The following is a 19757-nucleotide window of genomic DNA, read 5'->3' on the forward strand; positions in this document are numbered from 1 at the left end:
CAAGGTTCATAGGCACATTTTGCAAATATGGCAGTAGCCATCGATCAGCTTAAGATAAGATATACTTTATTGATCCCAAGTTGGAACATTTGCGTTACATCAGCATGTGTAACAGTTAAATCTGCAGTGGTGTTTATTTGAAAATCATTTAGTATAATCACACAAATTCTGTGTTTTATATTTAACAATTCTGTGTTCTTTATTTATTGATTGTTCAATACCTGACAAGGCCGGAGATGAAATATCTGCATACATCTTATAAGAGCATAATACATTATGTATAATATCAGTTAAAATAAGTGCTTCAACATAGTTAACATTGCTGGAGGTATGCACAAATATTGATAGATGTCTTGTAATGCACTATTGAGGAACCTGCGACCCAAGTTTTTCATTCAGTGCAGAACTACACCATAGTTGTGTAGGCCTATATGATCTGTCAATAAACCTTAGAAAATCTTGAAATCTTGAACGGGATGTGCAAAATAGTCATTATATACAGTCTTTAATTAACTATTAGTAGAGAATAACGAGTAATGAATATACTTTATAGGGATCCTATTAATATCTAATAATAAAAATAATGAAATTCAATAACATGCTTTAACCACCAGGTGTCTCTTTATATCATCTGTGCACCTTTATGGTGTAAATACAGCCTATCTACCAATTGGATCAAATATAAAAGTGAGCCGAATTAGTGTTGATACGGCAAAGAGACGTATTGTGTGAAAAGAAATGTAAGATGTTGTTTAATGGCTGATATATTTATGATCCACGTCACGTTTTCAGTTCCTCATGTTTGTCTTCTCATCAGGGCTCTATAAATACAGAACTACGGCAGATATGTAATATTTAATGCAGCCGAACCGTGTATTACAATGCCGTTATGTGATGACTTTCAAAGAGAAAAGCAAGCACACTCGGAATAAGGTATTATTTTCTTTTCTTTAAACGTTTTCGGTCTGTTTCCGGTATTTGTTAATGACGATGTGCTGTGAGATGTGAGACTGGAATTGCACAGGGGGAAATAACGTATCTTTAGATGCGGATTTTGTTAAACTAATATGTTTGCGCTGTGGACCAACACTATACATTGACGGGGAAGGGGGTAGCAATAAAGATAACACCATTAAACAGTTACACAACATAACAGAAATAATATCGATAGCAGCGTCCCTAGCAACCACCTTGGTAACAATGAAAACGTTGGACGCAATTTCCTGAAGTAATCTTCGTAATAACTAGCAAACTAAAGATCATGTACATCCACTGCACACATAATCTGAAATAACAACTCATATTTCTCGCATCAAATGACATCAAAACGCATTTTAATAGCCAAACTAACTTTAAAATAGGCATTTTACACCCAGAATAAAACGAAGTTCGGCCATGTTTTCTTTTTCTGCAGGGAGAAATTATAGCTGGGGATTCTGGGTAGTGTAGTGTCTTCTGCCATCATTTACTCCGAAAAAAGATTTGTTTCTCCGAATCGAAGGGGAAAAATACAAAAGCATTGCACACAATTTAAACCAATCAATGTTGTGTAATTAACAAGGATAATCTGGTGTTTTTTAGTCGATGAGTAGTGCAGATATCATTGTAAAATCAATCGTCAGTAAGGGGAATATTTACTTCCGGGTGTACAATTCTCCGCTATCCAATGAGAATGGACGCTCACATTGCCTTTAAGGGCAGTCGACACAAACGAATGCCGTGCTTCCATGAGCGTCCATAGAAGCACATGGACATCCCGGAAAGCTGAAAATGGACGCTAAGGCCCCCCCCCTTGCGTTGAAAATGGACGCTAAGGCCCCCCCCCTTGCGTTGAAAATGGACGCTAAGGCCCCCCCCCTTGCGTTGGAAAAAGCCGGGAGGGGACTTGACATAACGTCAACATAGGCCGACCTGGGAGTGAGGATGTGTTGACGGAGGAGTGCTCCAGCAAATATTTATTTAACAAATCTTCATCCGGGATCTCGGGTGCATGGTTGCGGCCTTCCTTTTTTAAATCAGGAATTTATTTTAATATTACGAGAATAAAGTCGTAACATTACGAGAATAAGTAATAATTACGAGATTAAAGTCGTAGTTTCATAAGTGACTTGAGAAGCGGGTTTGGAGGAGATTGTCTCCTTTCTGCAGGAGGAAATGGCTGGTTCTGGCCGACTTCATTACATTACATTGTATTGAGCTGACGCTTTTATCCAAAGCGACTTATAAGTGCATTCGACCAACAAGATACAAACTTGAAGAAAACAGAATCATATGCCCTACATCAGGTTTCATAGAGCTAAAACATGTCAAGTGCTACTCAACTGGCTTTAGATAAGTCAGTCCTTTATTAGTAGGCTATATAAGTGCTTTGTTAGCAATTCTTTGTTAGTAATTCTATCGCTCGAAGTGGAGTCTAAAGAGATGAGTTTTCAGTCTGCGCCGGAAGATGTGTAAGCTTTCTGCTGTCCTGATGTCAATGGGGAGCTCATTCCGATTCCACTACAAGGCTATCGTTCGACTCCTTCTGGTTCCAAAGCCTTGATTACAAGTCTCATCGTTTCTTGTGAAACAACAAATCCCCTTTGAACAGCTCGTAGATGTAACCAACGATAGCCTTGTAGTCGGCCAGAACCAGCCTTTTCCTCCTGCAGAAAGGAGACAATCTCCTCCAAGTCCGTTTGGTTCTTTCTTCGAAATAATAGACATAGTTTCTTGCACAACCTTTTCAAAGTTCTAATACTTAGGATGCTGATGGGCCAAAAGATTAAGTATTTCGTTATTTGAGAAACCTAAACTAAAGTACTGCTTCACAAGATGCTCCACATTCCTCATTTTATTGCAGGACGCTCCTGTTGTCCCCTTCTCAAGTCACTTATGAAACTACGACTTTAATCTCGTAATTATGACTTTATTCTCGTAACATTACGACTTTATTCTCGTAATATTACGACTTTATTCTCGTAACTATGACTTTATTCGCCTAATATTACGACTTTATTCTCGTAACTATGACTTTATTCGCCTAATATTACGACTTTATTCTCGAAATATCTCTGGGTTTTTTTTCTAAGTGTGGCCCTAATACATCACTTGCCAACCCTCCCGATTTTCGCGGGAGACTCCCGATTTCATTGCCCTCTCCCGGTTTCCTCCCGGGGTCATATTTCTCACGCATGTCTCCCGATTTCTGACAAAATCAGATTTACTCAGGACTGTTTCCACTCGGACTTTAACTACACCATTGTTTGGTTTCCATGGTAGCGCGTCTCTTTAGCAGCGCGCACAACTCAAAGTCTGAGAGGGTGAGGAAGATTGTCACAGAAAACTGAACAAGAATCGACAACACGACCCTCTGCTGCTCACTCCTTTCCTGTACAGGTCCAGCCCAAGGGCTGGACCCACCCTCTTTGTCTACTGTAGACAGAGAGGGTGGGTATAATTTGAGAGGAAATCTACATTTTAAACAACTCAAGGTCAGAACAACTCTGAGAAGTATGAGTATAACAATCTGTGGGGTGATTTTATGGAATGGTTTGGAGCAGGAGTTAATACAAAGCACAAGCATAATTCAGTTTAAAAGGATGTACAGAAACACTTTTTTGGAAAAATATGAGAATGAAGAGAGGTGATTGAAGATGAGAAATTATTGTATATGTATGTATAAATGTAAATCTAATTAGGAATAACTTGCATAATGATTTAAAGGACAATCATTGATCAAGTAAGGGGTGGGAATTAATAAGCATTTGCTTCCTCCTACTCCCTTTCGGACACATATGATTTATTATTATTATTCATATGAAGACTTTTTTTGTTTTTTTTGTTGAATATACAAATATTACCATGAATGTGGATAAATACTGTATTATAACAATACGGTATTCTGTTTTTCACATTCGCTTCCGGCGTCCTTGGGCTGGACCTGTACAGGAAAGGAGTGAGCAGCAGAGGGTCGTGTTGTCGATTCTTGTTCAGTTTTCTGTGACAATCTTCCTCACCCTCTCAGACTTTGAGTTGTGCGCGCTGCTAAAGAGACGCGCTACCATGGAAACCAAACAATGGTGTAGTTAAAGTCCAAGTGGAAACAGTCCTGAGTAAATCTGATTTTGTCAGAAATCGGGAGACATGCGTGAGAAATATGACCCCGGGAGGAAACCGGGAGAGGGCAATGAAATCGGGAGTCTCCCGCGAAAATCGGGAGGGTTGGCAAGTGATGTATTAGGGCCACACTTAGAAAAAAAACCCAGAGATATTTCGAGAATAAAGTCGTAATATTAGGCGAATAAAGTCATAGTTACGAGAATAAAGTCGTAATATTACGAGAATAAAGTCATAGTTACGAGAATAAAGTCGTAATATTACGAGAATAAAGTCGTAATGTTGCGAGAATAAAGTCATAATTACGAGATTAAAGTCATAGTTTCATAAGTGACTTGAGAAGGGGACAACAGGAGCGTCCTGCAATAAAATGAGGAATGTGGAGCATCTTGTGAAGCAGTACTTTAGTTTAGGTTTCTCAAATAACGAAATACTTAATCTTTTGGCCCATCAGCATCCTAAGTATTAGAACTTTGAAAAGGTTGTGCAAGAAACTATGTCTATTATTTCGAAGAAAGAACCAAACGGACTTGGAGGAGATTGTCTCCTTTCTGCAGGAGGAAAAGGCTGGTTCTGGCCGACTACAAGGCTATCGTTGGTTACATCTACGAGCTGTTCAAAGGGGATTTGTTGTTTCACAAGAAACGATGAGACTTGTAATCAAGGCTTTGGAACCAGAAGGAGTCGAACGATAGCCTTGTAGTGGAATCGGAATGAGCTCCCCATTGACATCAGGACAGCAGAAAGCTTACACATCTTCCGGCGCAGACTGAAAACTCATCTCTTTAGACTCCACTTCGAGCGATAGAATTACTAACAAAGAATTGCTAACAAAGCACTTATATAGCCTACTAATAAAGGACTGGCTTATCTAAAGCCAGTTGAGTAGCACTTGACATGTTTTAGCTCTATGAAACCTGATGTAGGGCATATGATTCTGTTTTCTTCAAGTTTGTATCTTGTTGGTCGAATGCACTTATAAGTCGCTTTGGATAAAAGCGTCAGCTCAATACAATGTAATGTAATGAAGTCGGCCAGAACCAGCCATTTCCTCCTGCAGAAAGGAGACAATCTCCTCCAAGCCCGCTTCTCAAGTCACTTATGAAACTACGACTTTAATCTCGTAATTATTACTTATTCTCGTAATGTTACGACTTTATTCTCGTAATATTAAAATAAATTCCTGATTTAAAAAAGGAAGGCCGCAACCATGCACCCGAGATCCCGGATGAAGATTTGTTAAATAAATATTTGCTGGAGCACTCCTCCGTAGGAACAGTCCTGTTCATCTTGTCTCCTGCTTTACAGTCAACCAGACCCTCACAGTGCACTTCATCCCAACAGCTATCAGCAAGGTGAGTGGTGTTTAAATGGATTGTAGCAGTATCAAAACAATTTGAGTTGTTTCATTATAACCACTAATGCATCCCTCTGTGAGTTCATCTGATCAGAGTCTGAGTGTTTAATGTATTTACTGAAGTGTGTTAGTTCCTGAGGTGACGCCTTGAATTTCTGTAGCTCTTAGCTGCTTTTTGCAAATTTATTCTAATCAGGGACGTGCACAGGTACGGGCTAATGTTGCCCGGGCAATGGCCCTTTTGCCATTTTTGGCTGACCTGCCCCTCTGGAGAGAGTGAGAGGTTTATGTTTTTTCTGTTGTGGCCGAATAAACATGATAAGCCCACAATTAGTATTGTAGCGTCTCGCTGCGATAAAACACACATTGTCAGCGCTGTCATCTGCCCCCAGTCACGTGACTTTGTTTACAATCTGACAGCTAAAAGCAAAGGACAGCCCTCCGGCCTCATATGGCTATGGTGATCATACCAAATGCCCACCTGGCTTTGGTGGCAAATCCCCGGGTCAATCTGTCCCCGGAAATGTCCCCGTTTTTAAATATGCTTAAATTGATTGAGTTTTCTCATGGCAGTTAGAGTAGGGGACAAACCAGGGGACTTTACTTCCTCTTGACACCGTTGGTTATTTACACCAAAACAATCTAAATAGGCTATACTTGTTATTGTGCTTCTGTCTTTCTGTGTATTTTCATCTGCTCCGTAAACTCCCTCAACGTCAGAGAGCGAGCAACCCCGGGGCTGCTCGCTCTCTTTTCTTGATCGCCCTCTCACGGAGAACACTTCACTGTCCCGCTTCATTGTAGGATTTCTGCCATGTCTCTACTTTAGTTTGACCATCTCCGTTATTAAGTAATGGAATACTAAATAAATAAGTAATTAGATACCTTACCATTACTGTGCTCATAAAGAATGATAAGAATAAGAATAATGCGTATTGAACTGGTTTAATTAATTAGTGAGTTTATTTAAGAAAATTACTTAGAAGCCCTATTTTATCAGTATGTCTGCACAGAAGTTACACTGGTCAAACTAGCCTACATTAAAACAGAATTGTCCCCATTTTTTCTTTAAAAGTTAGTAACATTAGATATTTTAATGAGATATGGACCGCAAAACAAAAGATTTCCCTGGATTTCATTTAGAAAAAAATTCAAAAGGTCTTATGTTTTTTTCGGGGGGGGGGGGCAGGGCCCTTTTTCTAGTTTAGAGCAATAGCCCCTCCAAATGTCTGTGCACGTCCCTGGTTCTAATTGTATGTGTGTTTCTTCTGTCCTCCCGTAGGACACAATAAAATATTAGTTTTCTAGATCTAGAAACCACATTTTATGAATGTCGAGCCCAGTGCACTTTGAATTGAAATATTTGACACCTTCCTTTATGTCTTACACAGCACTCCGACTGGTATTTACACACTATTTATACAGTATTCAATCAGGAAGAAATAGGGATAATGGCTTTTACCATCATTCATAATATTTAGTGTCACTAAAATGTCAATCTTTTTGTTTCTGATTCATTGACAGCTCCCCTGTTGCTATGGCACAGTACAGCGGATTCAAGCAGCTCCTCGGATATGTGGTATCCATGTTTCTCATTGCATTGCCCTTTTACCAATGGGACATGTCACAAAGAAAACTAGGTACAGTGTGTGTATGTGTGTGTGGTTCTTACCGTTCCTGCTGTGCATCCTGTTTGGTCTTCCTGCTCCAGACACTATGTTCATGCTCCACTGCCTCTGACAAATAGCAATTTAATAGATTAGTAAATGTTGGCGCTGCAACCTCACCCCACAGTGCTTGCTTTTGGATAATTGTGGGTTACATTAAACTAAACAAACATTTTGCTCTTATTCCAGAGGAGAGGATCCATGAGACGCAGGGGCTGAGGAAGCAGCTGCTGAGAGAAACATGTGCCGGGGACAAAGAGACATTCAAGCACCGTTTAGAAGACGTCAGAGACGAAGAGCTGGCGAACCTCATTGTGGACGACAAACACGGCATCATCTACTGTTACATTCCCAAGGTGACACGCACAATACACTATATGGTACTAACTGAGGCTCAATGCACTCACTGTGTCTGAACCAATTAAGCAGGTTCCTTTCAATAACTCTGAAAAATATGGAGATATTATGTTATTAACACTAACTCACTGCATCTAAATTAAATAAAAGAAACTACTTTGCACACTTTTCCAATGTATACTGTATACTATGTTTATAATAGTAGTAGATTGGTCTATTTTAGAGTATTCTAACTTATTGGATACATTTTATATTGTGTATTATTTAGATACAAGACATTATCTCATACTGTTTGGTTTATTTTTTCAATTTTTATTTGTAAATGTTTTTAACTCATGTGTAATGCCTGTTAACATGCTGCTGTGACAAAACAAGTTCCCAATTTGGGATGAATAACGTATATCTAATCTAAACGTTAATCTAGTCCTGTTGCAAGCAGGTAAGTGAGAAGAGCAAAAAAGGTGGAATGCAAAGACAGAAATTCAATCTCCAAACCGATAAATAATCCTCTCGTAGACATCGCCCCTTTACTCCAACCTCATTCTTTTAAGCTTGAAAACACGTGGCACATTTAAACCAGGATATCTGCTGGTTACACAAGACTCGAAAACATGGCAGCCTGAGAGCTGAGATTTTTCCACCTAGAAACTAAATTCAGTTTCAGTAATCTTATTAGCAATTATTTACCCTTCTACTATAGCGTGTAGATCCTTGTCCTTTTTTTTAATATGCTGGATAACCATACAACCCTGTCTCCTAAAAATTACGTTCCCACAGAACTAAACTGCATTCTCAATTACGTTTAGCTAGAAACGTATTTTCTCCAACGTTACGTTAGTTATGAACGTCTCTCAAATACGTTTATTTTCTACATATCTTCTAGAAACGTATTTTCTCCCACGTTACGTTTGTTATGAACGTATCTCAAATACGTTTATTTTCTACATATCTTCTAGAAGCATATTTTCTTCCACGTTACGTTAGTTATGAATGTAACTTAAATACGTTTATTTTCTACATATCTTTGCCATTTATTGTCTTGCTTATAATAATGATAATTCGTTATTTATAAATATCATTTTAGAGCACACCTTTGAAATCGACAATCGGGCTCGATATATAGTTAAATTAAAATCAGTAGGCGAGGCTGTAATTTCGCTAGCTGTTACTCTCATGAGCGAGGCAGAACATAATAGTTTTAACATGCCAAAAAGCTGCTGTGTCGTTTATTGCACCTCAAACATTAAAACAAATCCAGAGTTACGTGTTTCTGTACTTCCTCTAAGAAGAAAGGACAGTATCAGAAGAGCTCTGTGACTTCAGGCTTGATCGCCGTTCAAATGACAGCGCTGATTTCCCCAAAAGTGGGCGGGGCTGTAAAGTGAAGTAGATTTACTCTCATCTATTATTCAAAACCATTCTATTTATTCTAACGTAAATTACATGCCAGTGTTTTATCTTTTATTTATTTGTTTTTATTTTAAATCGTATAATGTCTGACTTTTTTTCCGTCTGTGAGGAAAAGAAATGGGGCTCAGAGCCTCAAAATACTGAAATCTGTATTTTTTTAAATCTTTTCCTTCTAATTTATTATTCTTTTCTAAATAACACACTGTTATTTACTCAACAATAACACACAATTATCCTTGTTTTTATTTATTCATTTAATTCTATAATCTTGGGCTTTTTAGCCGTAAATAAAGTCACCGGAAACAGACGGGACATTTTGAGCGATACACACCACAAACCCACTAAACTGATTACCCAAGATCCTCAGCTTGAAGCTTGTTGATTGGATGTTTTAGCCGCAATGCACGCTGGGATATGGTGTTGATATTATATGGAGATATGATATCCGACAACGAAAAATAAAATAATACCTAATTCAGAGTGTGCTTGCTTTTCTCTTTGGAAGTCATCACATAACGGCATTGTAATACACGGTTCGGCTGCATTAAATATTACACATCTGCCGTAATTCTTTATTTATAGAGAGAGAAAAACAGGAGAACTGCTGCCAAAACTGAATACTTGACGTGGATCATAAATATATCAACAATTAAACAACATCTTCAATTTCTTTTCACAAAATTCGTCTCCTTGCAGTATCAATAGTAATTCGGCTGACTTTTATATTTGATCCAATTGGTATATTGGTTATATTTACACCATAACGGTGCACAGCTGATAAAAAAGGACTTGTAGTTTTTAAAGATATTACTGATTTTCTTTGAATATAAGAATCTAAATACTGAGTTGAGAGAATAGTCAGGGGATTTGGGTGATGGGAGACACATCTATGGAATCACAATTTCAATAGCTTACTATTAAATGAAGGATAGCCTATGCCTTTCTGTCTGTGATGTTTTACAAATCAGATATTAATGTGAAGAAGTAAAACAAGAGAAATAGTATAGCAATATCCTGTAAAATTATGTAAAAACATGAATAAAATTACACATCTTCAGATGTTATACATAAGTGTCTACACTAATAATACAAAGTTATTATTAGTATGCTGTGTGTACCTTGTGTGCACCGCCTAGTGGTTAAAGCATGTTATTGAATTATTTTTGTTGAATAATCTTATTTGATCAAAACAATATTAAGAGTACATACTTTCATAGGGGGAAAGTAGAAGGTCAATGATAGAAATATAGAATATAAAAAGTCAAGAAGATACTAAGTGATCTCTACAATAAAACAGTTTAGTGCTGGATGTTCAAAGATATTAATAGGAGGATGTGCAAAACAGAAAAACGAATTAACCTTTATTAACACATTAAAAAATACTTTAGGTTAAGGTCTTCTTTTAAACAAGAAAAAAGCTCTGGGGGTATCTATCTACAGATGAATATTAAGCCTGACAAAGTACTTAACGTCTAAAATATTGCTTTCCTGCAATGTTAACTATGTTGAAACACTTATTTTAAATGATATTATACACATTAATTATACTCTTATGTATGTAGATAGAATAAGAAATGTGCAGAATATGACAGTTTAATGGTGGAGGTATACAGTACACACATATTGATAGATGTCTGTTGAGGAACCTGCGACCCAAGTTGTGTATACTGTAAGATCAATACACCTTAGAAAACCTTGAAATCTTGAAAGGGATATGCAAAATAGCCATTATACAGTTTTTAATTAACTATTAGTAGAGAATAACGAGTAATGAATATACTTTATAAAGATCTGCAGATAAATGTTTAGTCTTCTCAAGCACCAACTATCAAATATCTCTCCTGATTGTTGGCACTTGACAATCACCTTCCCTGAATTGTATTCAGGTGTAACTAAAGTCTGCTTTAAGGGTTGTTTATATTCCACATCATTAATCAGAATCTGCAAAGTAACTAAACTAAATGTAGTGGAGTAAAAATACCAGGTTAACCTCTGAATTGTAGTGGAGTAGAATAACAAAGTAACAATGAGCTGTCGTGTGGGTATATATTAATGCTGCCCATTATGGATACAAGCGATTTTCACCCATTTACTAATTACATGTTTTAAATGTGTACACACCAATGTGTTTCCTATCGCCTAAACCTCCAGGGCTGTACACAGTTTAATACTGTCAACTTCTACATTTGGGAAAAAACGTCTTTTAAAACTACAATTCCCAGTAGAGACGTGCCATAGAGAACATGTTGCGAAACACAATAGCCAGCATGTGTAGTTCTGGGGGGGGCGTTCGAGTCCAGTTTTGAATAGTCTGCCGTGGTTTCGTTCCATTTCAAAGAGCTTGACGCTCGGCGTAACCTTGGCGCAACATCACGGGGTTTGTCAACGGGACTGTAGTCCCAAACGATAGCTGGGGATTATGGGTAGTGTAGTGTCTTGGGCCATCCTAAATCTCGAAATGTCCCGTCTGTTTCTGGTGACTTTATTTACGGCTAAAAAGCATGCTAAAATGCCCAAGATTATAGAATTAAACGAATAAATAAAAACAAGGATAATTGTGTGCTATTGTTGAGTAAATAACAGTGTGTTATTTAGAAAAGAATAACAAATTAGAAGGAAGAGATTTTAAAAAATACAGATTTCAGTATTTTGAATCTCTAAACCCCATTTCTTTTCCTCAAAGACGACAAAAAAAGTCCGACATTATACGATTTAAAATAAAAACAAATAAATAAAAAGATAAAACACTGGCATGTAATACGTTAGAATAAATAGAATGGTTTTGAATAATAGATGACAGTAAAATCTACTTCACTTTACAGCCCCGCCCACTTTTGGGGAAACCAACGCTGTCATTTGAACGGCGATCAAGCCTGAAGCCACAGAGATCTTCTGTTACTGTCCTTTCTTCTTAGAGGAAGTACAGAAACACGTAACTCTGGATTTGTTTTAATGTTTGAGGTGCAATGAACGACACAGCAGCTTTTTGGCATGTTAAAACTATTATGTTCTGCCTCGCACATGAGAGTAACAGCTGGCGAAATTACAGCCTCGCCTACTGATTTTAATTTAACCATATATCGAGCCCGATTGTCGATTTCAAAGGTGTGCTCTAAAATGATATTTATAAATGACTATTATCATTATTATAAGCAAGACAATAAATGGCAAAGATATGTAGAAAATAAACGTATTTCAGATACGTTCATAAGGAACGTAACCTGGGAGAAAACATGTTTCTAGAAGATATGTAGAAAATAAACGTATTTGAGATACGTTCATAACAAACGTACCGTGGGAGTAAATACGTTTCTAGCTAAACGTAATTGAGAATGCAGTTTAGTTCTGTGGGAACGTAATTTTTAGGAGACAGGGTTGAACCATATTAACAAAGACACTAATATCACTGATGTGCAACAACACTGGCTGTACATATGAAAACTGTTTTGCAAAGCCACTGCTCGTGCAATTTACGTTTTATTTTTGGTTTCAATTTATCTGCAATTTGTCCGGCTCCTACAACACTTTCATATGTTCGCTAGCATACTGCTACTTAATTTTTCCATGCTGTACTTATTTGCATATCATTTTATTAACATGTGTTTACCTTTTTTGTTATTACATATATCTACTCTTTTTCCTCTTGCCTTTTATTCACACTGTACATTTGCTGCTGTCATAACTTACATTTCCCCACTGCTGCAGAATAAAGGATTTCTGATTTATAACAGGTGGCGTGCACCAACTGGAAGAAAGTGATGTTTTCCCTGACCCAGGACGAGCCGTATCCTGACCCTGTCTCCATTTCTCGTAATATCCATCTCCCCAACACTCTGCCTCTCCTGATCAGCTTCCCAAGACTAGAGATGAAGGCCAGTCCACACAATGACACATCAAAAGTATCTAACGGTTACAACCAGGAAGCTTTAACTTTTTTTTTCCTACAGGCCAAGCTGAAGCACTACACAAAGTTCCTGTTTGTCCGGGACCCATTTGTGCGTCTCATCTCCGCTTACAGAGACAAGTTCCTGAAACGCAATGAGGAATTCTACCAAAAAATTGGCCGGCACATTCTGCGCCTGTATGCAAACCAGCCTGACCCTCCACACAGTGTGGACAAGGCCATCGCGTCCGGGATAAGGGTCTCCTTTCAGAACTTCATCCAGTACCTGGTGGAGAGGAATGTGCCGTTTGAGCCCCACTGGAGGCAGATGCAGCGCCTGTGCCTCCCTTGTCTCATAAAGTACGTTCATTAATGACTGTTTCTGGACATGTAAAGTGATCTATGGAGGAACTACTTTATACACAAAGTACACATGGAGCTTTAAAGGTTTCATCAACATATTATAGTTCTCAGATGTACACAAAACATGTCTCTGAAGAGTTTGGCTCCAAATACCAAACAGATCATTGCAGCATCCCATAATCCCCTCTGTTTCAGCCCTGTTCCAAAAGTGCTGATTCTCTGTCTGTTACTTCGGATGAAAATAAGGAGCCACTCCCCTCTGAGAGACATTTGGTTAAAAATAACACATTTGGTGCTCTAGGAGGAGATTCAGGTGATAAGGTGTGTGGGGGGGGGGGGGGTTACCTTGGGAATACATTGCAATCAGTTGAAAGCTATTTGCGTCTCTTTATGACGCTGAAGGAGCCTAGGAGCGTCACAATTGGACGCCACGGACACTGACCAAACGTCGCTATTGGACGCTTAGGGAGTGAGAGTGTGTTGACTTAACTACATGTTGATGTAGAAGAGACATGAAAAAGTGGATTTTGCATAATAGGTGACCTTAAAAGGTGGGGTAGGTAAGTTTCAGAAACCGGCTCGAGTACACTAACATTTTAAAGTACACAGCGGAAAAGAATCCGCCCCTTCCTTCAGACTTCCTTACAGAGCACCTCCTCCAACACACATGAACGCGCACATGACATCAGCAGACTGGTGAAAGTGGCCAATGGATGTACTTTTTACAGTATTACGGCTTCTACAGATGACATTTTTTTATGGATTTTTTGTCAAAGCACTTAAGATATTCATTGCTATCGGGATGTTAAGAGCATTCCATGGAATATAACAACACGTGTATCTCGAGCAGGTTTCTGAAACGTACCTACCCCACCTTTAAGTGCCATCCATACCCATGTGAACCACCTAATCCAGCGGTTTTCAAACTGTGGTGCGCGACCCCTGGTGGGTCGCGGAGGTACTGCAGGGGGGCGCGGGAAGATTTTTTTATTTTCTCCTTTTAGCTTTGTGAAGCACCTTGAGATGACGTTGTTTTTAAAGTGTGCTATATACATCAAATGTATTATTATTATTATTATTCAATTGTAAACAAACACTGCTCGAAAATCTCTCATTGGTCAGAGAGCTGTGGGCATAATGCTGCCTTTTGCAACATCCTACTTGTGTGAGATAGGCTTTGCCTTTTCTGCTGTTGCTGCCATCAAAAGGAAATACAGATCAAAGCTGAACATTGAGAATGAACTGAGAGTGGCAGTCTCAAAACAACAGCCCCGGTTTGAGAAGATCTGCAAGGGAAAGCAAGCACACACAAGTCATTGATAGGCTATGTGTGGAATAGGAATGGTCAAGTGATGTGATCGTTTGCAACCTGCAGTAGAAATAGTAGTTAATTAATACATTTTCCTGAAAGAAATTTGAATTTAAAAATCTACTACTCAGGGAACAAGGCCAACCAGTTTTAATTAGGCCAAATTAATTCACAGTATCTATTACAAGCACTTTTGTTCATGTGTAATCCATAATAAAATATAAAATTATAGTTGGATCTTTGTATCTTCTTATTATTAGTAGAGAAAATGTAATGTTTTTACAACAATATACAATTAATCCTACCAATATAGATGGGAACCGGGTTGGGGGGTCCCGAAAATATTTCCAATTACCCAAGGGGGGCCCGACTGAAAAAGTTTGGGAACCACTGACCTAATCTAATCCAAAATTGATCACAAATGAATAATACTATATTAAACAAAGACCAATGCCCAAATATAATAATGAAACGCCTTATAGAATTTACGCTAGAAACCACACTCTCTCTTTAAACAACATCAGATAAATTCAAATATAGTTGTGATAACTATTCCAGATGCAGAATTTGACTCTCACAGCTACAAGACATCACAGAGGGAATAACATTGACATTGGGTTTAAGTCCAGACAGTACAAAAAAGAAGACAATATTTCTTCTTAGATTTTGTTTAAGACCTCAGCATACAAGAAACAATTTGCCGGGGCAGATGATTGTTATTAATGTGTTATTTAATGTCTGACTTTTAAGGATTGGTCTCTGAATGGACTACTACATTGAAAACCAATTAAGTCAAGCCTTGTTGATGTTGTTTCAATCTTGAGGTTTTCCCTGTAGTTTTGTGAATGTGCACTACAGTGATTTAGAATTGTGTTCAAATAGGGAATCACAGGAGGGACACATTTCAACAAGACAATCACTTATTGCTGCGGCTGAGACTGAAATAAATACAAGAACCCTGGGACACATATTACAAATGAAAGCAATGTCAACACAAAACAATGCTGTGGTTTGACCTGAGTTTGTTTGACCTGCCAGGTATGATTTCGTGGGCCATCAGGAGACTCTTCAGCAGGACACCTCACAGCTGCTGAAGATCCTAATGCTGCAGGACGACATCCAGTTCCCTCATTCCTATGAAAACATGACCACACATGCTGTTCTGTTAGACTGGTTCAGCGCAGTGCCCCTAGAGGACAGGAGGAAGCTGTACGAGCTCTATGAGGAGGACTTCAGGATGTTCGGCTACAAAAGGCCTAGAGAACTGCTGGATGGTTGAGAGGACGTCATGACCACTAACTCACTGCTGAGCAAAGAACAATCTGTTAAGGACATGACAAATACTCAACCACCTCAATTTAAGTTATTATAAGCATTGTGATATAAAAGATGCCAGGGGGTGGGTAACAAATAAGCAAATCCACAATAGTTGAAAACAAGATATACTGTACTAGAAACTCAAAAGACAGGGAGATAACTAGGACATGGTGAAACAACAAGGGAAACAATACAGGAAGTGATGACAAAATGATATAGAAAGTGAGGAAACTAATACTAAATACACAAAAGACTCATTGACATGAAGCACAGGTGGAACAAGCCAGGGTGGGGAAGACAATTACAATGGCGGAAAAACAAACGGAGGAAGAAATGAAACAAAAAAAGACACCATGGATGGAATTAAGTCTAGTATGTTGGATTAAAATGTTATAAGAATGGCAACAAGTCCTCCAACTCATACGACCAAATGGGTCGATTGTTTAAGAACCTTATTACGACCAAATATGTCGTTTGTTCAAGCGCTTAATACGACCTATAATTACGTTTTAAAATTGTCGGCCTCTAGTGCTCCCGTTCAATGCAAACGTTACAGAGGGTTGTTTATTCACAAATAACCCTCTCTGTAAAATCCTAAATTGTAGGATAGTTTGGCCATTAAAACGCTTTATGATTAGATTTCTAGCGAGAAGTATATATTGTACTTTTAGAATCCACGTCCAGTCGATATGTAGGATCTATAGTTTGATATATATTACGAACTACGAAGATGATTTGAGGTTTCGTCAGGACAACGTGTATATGCGGCAAGCTTCCATGTAAAGTTACGGGTTGAAAACAGTATTTCCGGTCTGGCCGTTTTCATAATAAAACCAATGATCAAATGATTTAACAGTGATATCTGCACTACACATCCACTAAAAAACATCAGTTTATCCTAGTTAATTATACGACATTAATTGGTTTAAATTCTGTTCAATGCTTTTGTGTTTTTCCCATAGGTTTTTCTCTTTCGATTCTGAGAGACACCTTTCTGTTTTCAGAGGTTTTGATAGGCTAAAATCACGCCGCAATGCACGTCGGGATATGGTGTTTATGTGATATGAAATCGGAAAACATTCAAAAAATAATAATAAAACTTTATTCCGAGTGCTCTTGCTTTTCTCTTTGAAAGTCATCACATAACGGCATTGCAATACACGGTTCGGCTGCATTAAATATTACAGATCTGCCGTAGATATGTATTTATAGAGCCCTGATCAGAAGACCTTTTGACAAACTGGAAGAGATGCCGCCAAAACTGAATACGTGACGTGGACCATACATATATCAACAATTAAACAACATCTTCCATTTCTTTTCACACAATACGTCTCCTTGCAGTATCAACACTAATTCGGCTGACTTTTATATTTGATCCAATTAGTAGATAGGCTGTGTTTACACCATAAAGGTGCACAGCTGATATAAAGGGACTTTTTTGTAGTTTTTAAAGATATTACTGATTTTCTGAACTACCTTTCCAACTCCTCATGCAGTTGACTGTTACAGGTCTATACAAGTTCATGGTACAATGCATAAGCTTCACATCGAGAGACTGAAACTGTATTTTCCTTTAACGTTCTGTTTTAATTTCACAATAAAGTGAATAGTCATATTATGTACGATATTATTATGTTGTATTAACTAGACCACTGGTCTAAACCGCACCTCCTAGTGGTTAAAGCACGTTATTGAATTTAGTTGTATAATAAGTTATATTTGATGGAAACATTTAAATATTAAGAGTAGCCTACAGAGAAAATAGGGGTCAATGATAGAAATATAGAATGGAAAATATCAAGAAGATACTGTAGTGATCTCTACAATAAAACAGTTTAGTGCAGGACGTCCAAAGATATTGTAGCGACCCTGGTATAGGCTGTTGAGGGTGTCACTCAGGAATCCCCCGTCTGGAGCTGCACGGGATGCTGACTGAGGTGCGGGCCTGTGGTTGGGTGAGCAGACGGGGGAGGGCGGGAAGTGTGACGTGTACAATGTGTTATATAGGTGCTGTGTTAGAAGTCAGTGTCAGTGTGTGTGAGGTTGAGCCTCAAGCTATACCCATCCGTAATCATCTGTGTAGAAGTCAGTTATTAAAGCCTAGTAACTTGAAGCTTGCCTCTCGACTCCTTCCTGTGAACGTTACATTGGTGTCAGAAGTGACTTTTCGAACGGAGGACGTCTATCCTGACGGGAGTTCGTAACTGCGTCACGAGCTAGCCGGTAAGCTAGCGGAGATGGAAAAGTTCAGCAAGATGGGAGTGAAGCAAGAAAATAGTGATGGAGAGGAAGATGGAGCATGCGGGTGGTCGAAGGACATGAGTGGAGAGTTCAGGAGTGCACAGGAGGCGAGAGAGCGCCTGAGAGAGTCGGCGGTGAAGATGGCTAGAGACGCGGGAATGTCGCCATCTTCAGCGCCATTTCGCGCCATTTCCAAGCGGGATGTAAACAACAATGGCGGCGACCAGCAACCAGTAGCAGCCGCCGCGTCCGTGAAGACACCCAAATACTCGGGTAAGGCAGACTGGGAGGCTTTCCATGCCCAATTTGAACTGCTTGCACATGCCGGGGGGTGGTCAATAGAGACTAAAGCACTACAGCTAGCTTTGTGCCTCACAGACGAGGCTCTTTCATGTCTGCTACTACTTAGCCCGGAGGACCGACTCACCTATGAAGCGTTAGCGGGGGCTTTGAAGAGGCGGTTTGGACAGTGTTTCCCACCAGAGCTGCTCCGGAACGAGTTGAGTAACCGCTGTAGAGAGTTTGGAGAGACGCTGCGTGCGCTGGCTAACGACGTAGAGAGCATGACGCGGCGGGCGTATGGGCACATGCCACCCGGAGTGCAGAGTGAGCTGGCACGTGACCAATTCGTCAGGGCTCTTCGCCCTGCGGACTTGAGGGTCGAGGTACAGCTGCAGCATCCACAGTCCTTGCAGGCGGCCTTGGAGATGGCTGTGGAGAGAGAGAAGGTGTGGAGTGGAGCTGCTAGGAGCAACGGAGGGCCGGCAGCACCGGCTGTGAGGAGCTGCAGGGAGGAGGAGAAGCCTGCATGGGTTACCGAGTTGACTGAATTGATAAGGGCTGTTTCTCTGCAGCCAACAAGCAGACCAAGTACCAGGGTCTGCTGGGGGTGTGGTCAGCCAGGACATTTGGCCAGGGACTGCCCCAAGACACACCGGACCCAGGGAAACGACGGGGGGCCCGCATAAAGGAGAAGATGCGGAACCAAGCCTGAGGACTCCTCAACCAAACCACAGCTGTAAGGTCACCAACTCAGACATCCGAGGAAGGAGCCAGACAGCACAGCCGGGGGAGCCAGACTCTACGGCTTCCTGAAGAAGATGACAGCACATGCGGGGAGCATGTCGTCGCGGTGGGCCGTGCTGGTGGTGGGGAGTCCTGCTATGTCCCGGTCGACGTGGAAGGGGTGCCCTGCACTGCACTGGTGGACACAGGCTCTACAGTAACCCTGTTGAGAGCAGATGTGTTGCCCAGTGGGACTATGTTTGAGCCGACAGCGGTGCGTCTACGCACAGTCACAGGAGAGCTGGCGCCTATGAAAGGAAGAGGCATGCTGACTGTGGCGGTGGGGGGAGTTGAAGTGCAGCACCCCGTGTGGATAGCGGATGTACAGGACCCGTGTATTCTGGGTTTGGACTTTTTGAAGGCGGCTGGCTGCCTCCTGGATCTTCAAGCAGGCACAGTGAGTTTCCAGGGGGGGCCGGTGATTACTATGACCCGTATCCACGACCCTGCTGAGCCTGCAGGGAGACCCTCTACACCCACCGTGAGTACCCTAGGAACGGAAGAAAACCCTCCCCCCTTTTCCGTATCCCCGGTGACGGCCGCTCAGGACAATTCCCCATCGGTCACCCCCGGACTGTGCCACCAGATAACAGCCCCCCCTCAGGTACCCCAGGCGGAGGTGGAAGAGGCTCAGTCTGTAGTATTGGAGGTGTGGAGGAAGAACTGTGGCGGCCTGAATCCCGAGCA

General features: G+C 40.2%; 1 protein-coding gene across 1 annotated transcript; it reads left to right on the forward strand.

The window, feature by feature from the left end:
* Positions 1 to 870: 870 nt before the first annotated feature.
* Positions 871 to 17026, forward strand: LOC117463882 (carbohydrate sulfotransferase 12-like). Its single transcript, XM_034106378.2, has 7 exons — positions 871 to 933; positions 5407 to 5453; positions 6980 to 7095; positions 7312 to 7478; positions 12621 to 12761; positions 12837 to 13132; positions 15483 to 17026. The coding sequence occupies exons 1-7, from the start codon at positions 895 to 897 to the stop codon at positions 15721 to 15723; spliced, it is 1047 nt and encodes a 348-aa protein (XP_033962269.2). The 5' UTR covers positions 871 to 894; the 3' UTR covers positions 15724 to 17026.
* Positions 17027 to 19757: the final 2731 nt, after the last annotated feature.

Source organism: Pseudochaenichthys georgianus, chromosome 18, assembly GCF_902827115.2.
Source record: "Pseudochaenichthys georgianus chromosome 18, fPseGeo1.2, whole genome shotgun sequence".
NCBI classification, from domain to species: Eukaryota; Metazoa; Chordata; class Actinopteri; order Perciformes; family Channichthyidae; genus Pseudochaenichthys; species Pseudochaenichthys georgianus.

Coding starts and splice junctions, on each gene's coding strand:
- LOC117463882 (XM_034106378.2), top strand. CDS start 895: ATGACTTTCAAAGAGAAAAGCAAGCACACTCGGAATAAG. Junction 7,096..7,311: donor CATGTCACAAAGAAAACTAG/GTACAGTGTGTG, acceptor CTCTTATTCCAG/AGGAGAGGATCCATGAGACG. Junction 7,479..12,620: donor TCTACTGTTACATTCCCAAG/GTGACACGCACA, acceptor GATTTATAACAG/GTGGCGTGCACCAACTGGAA.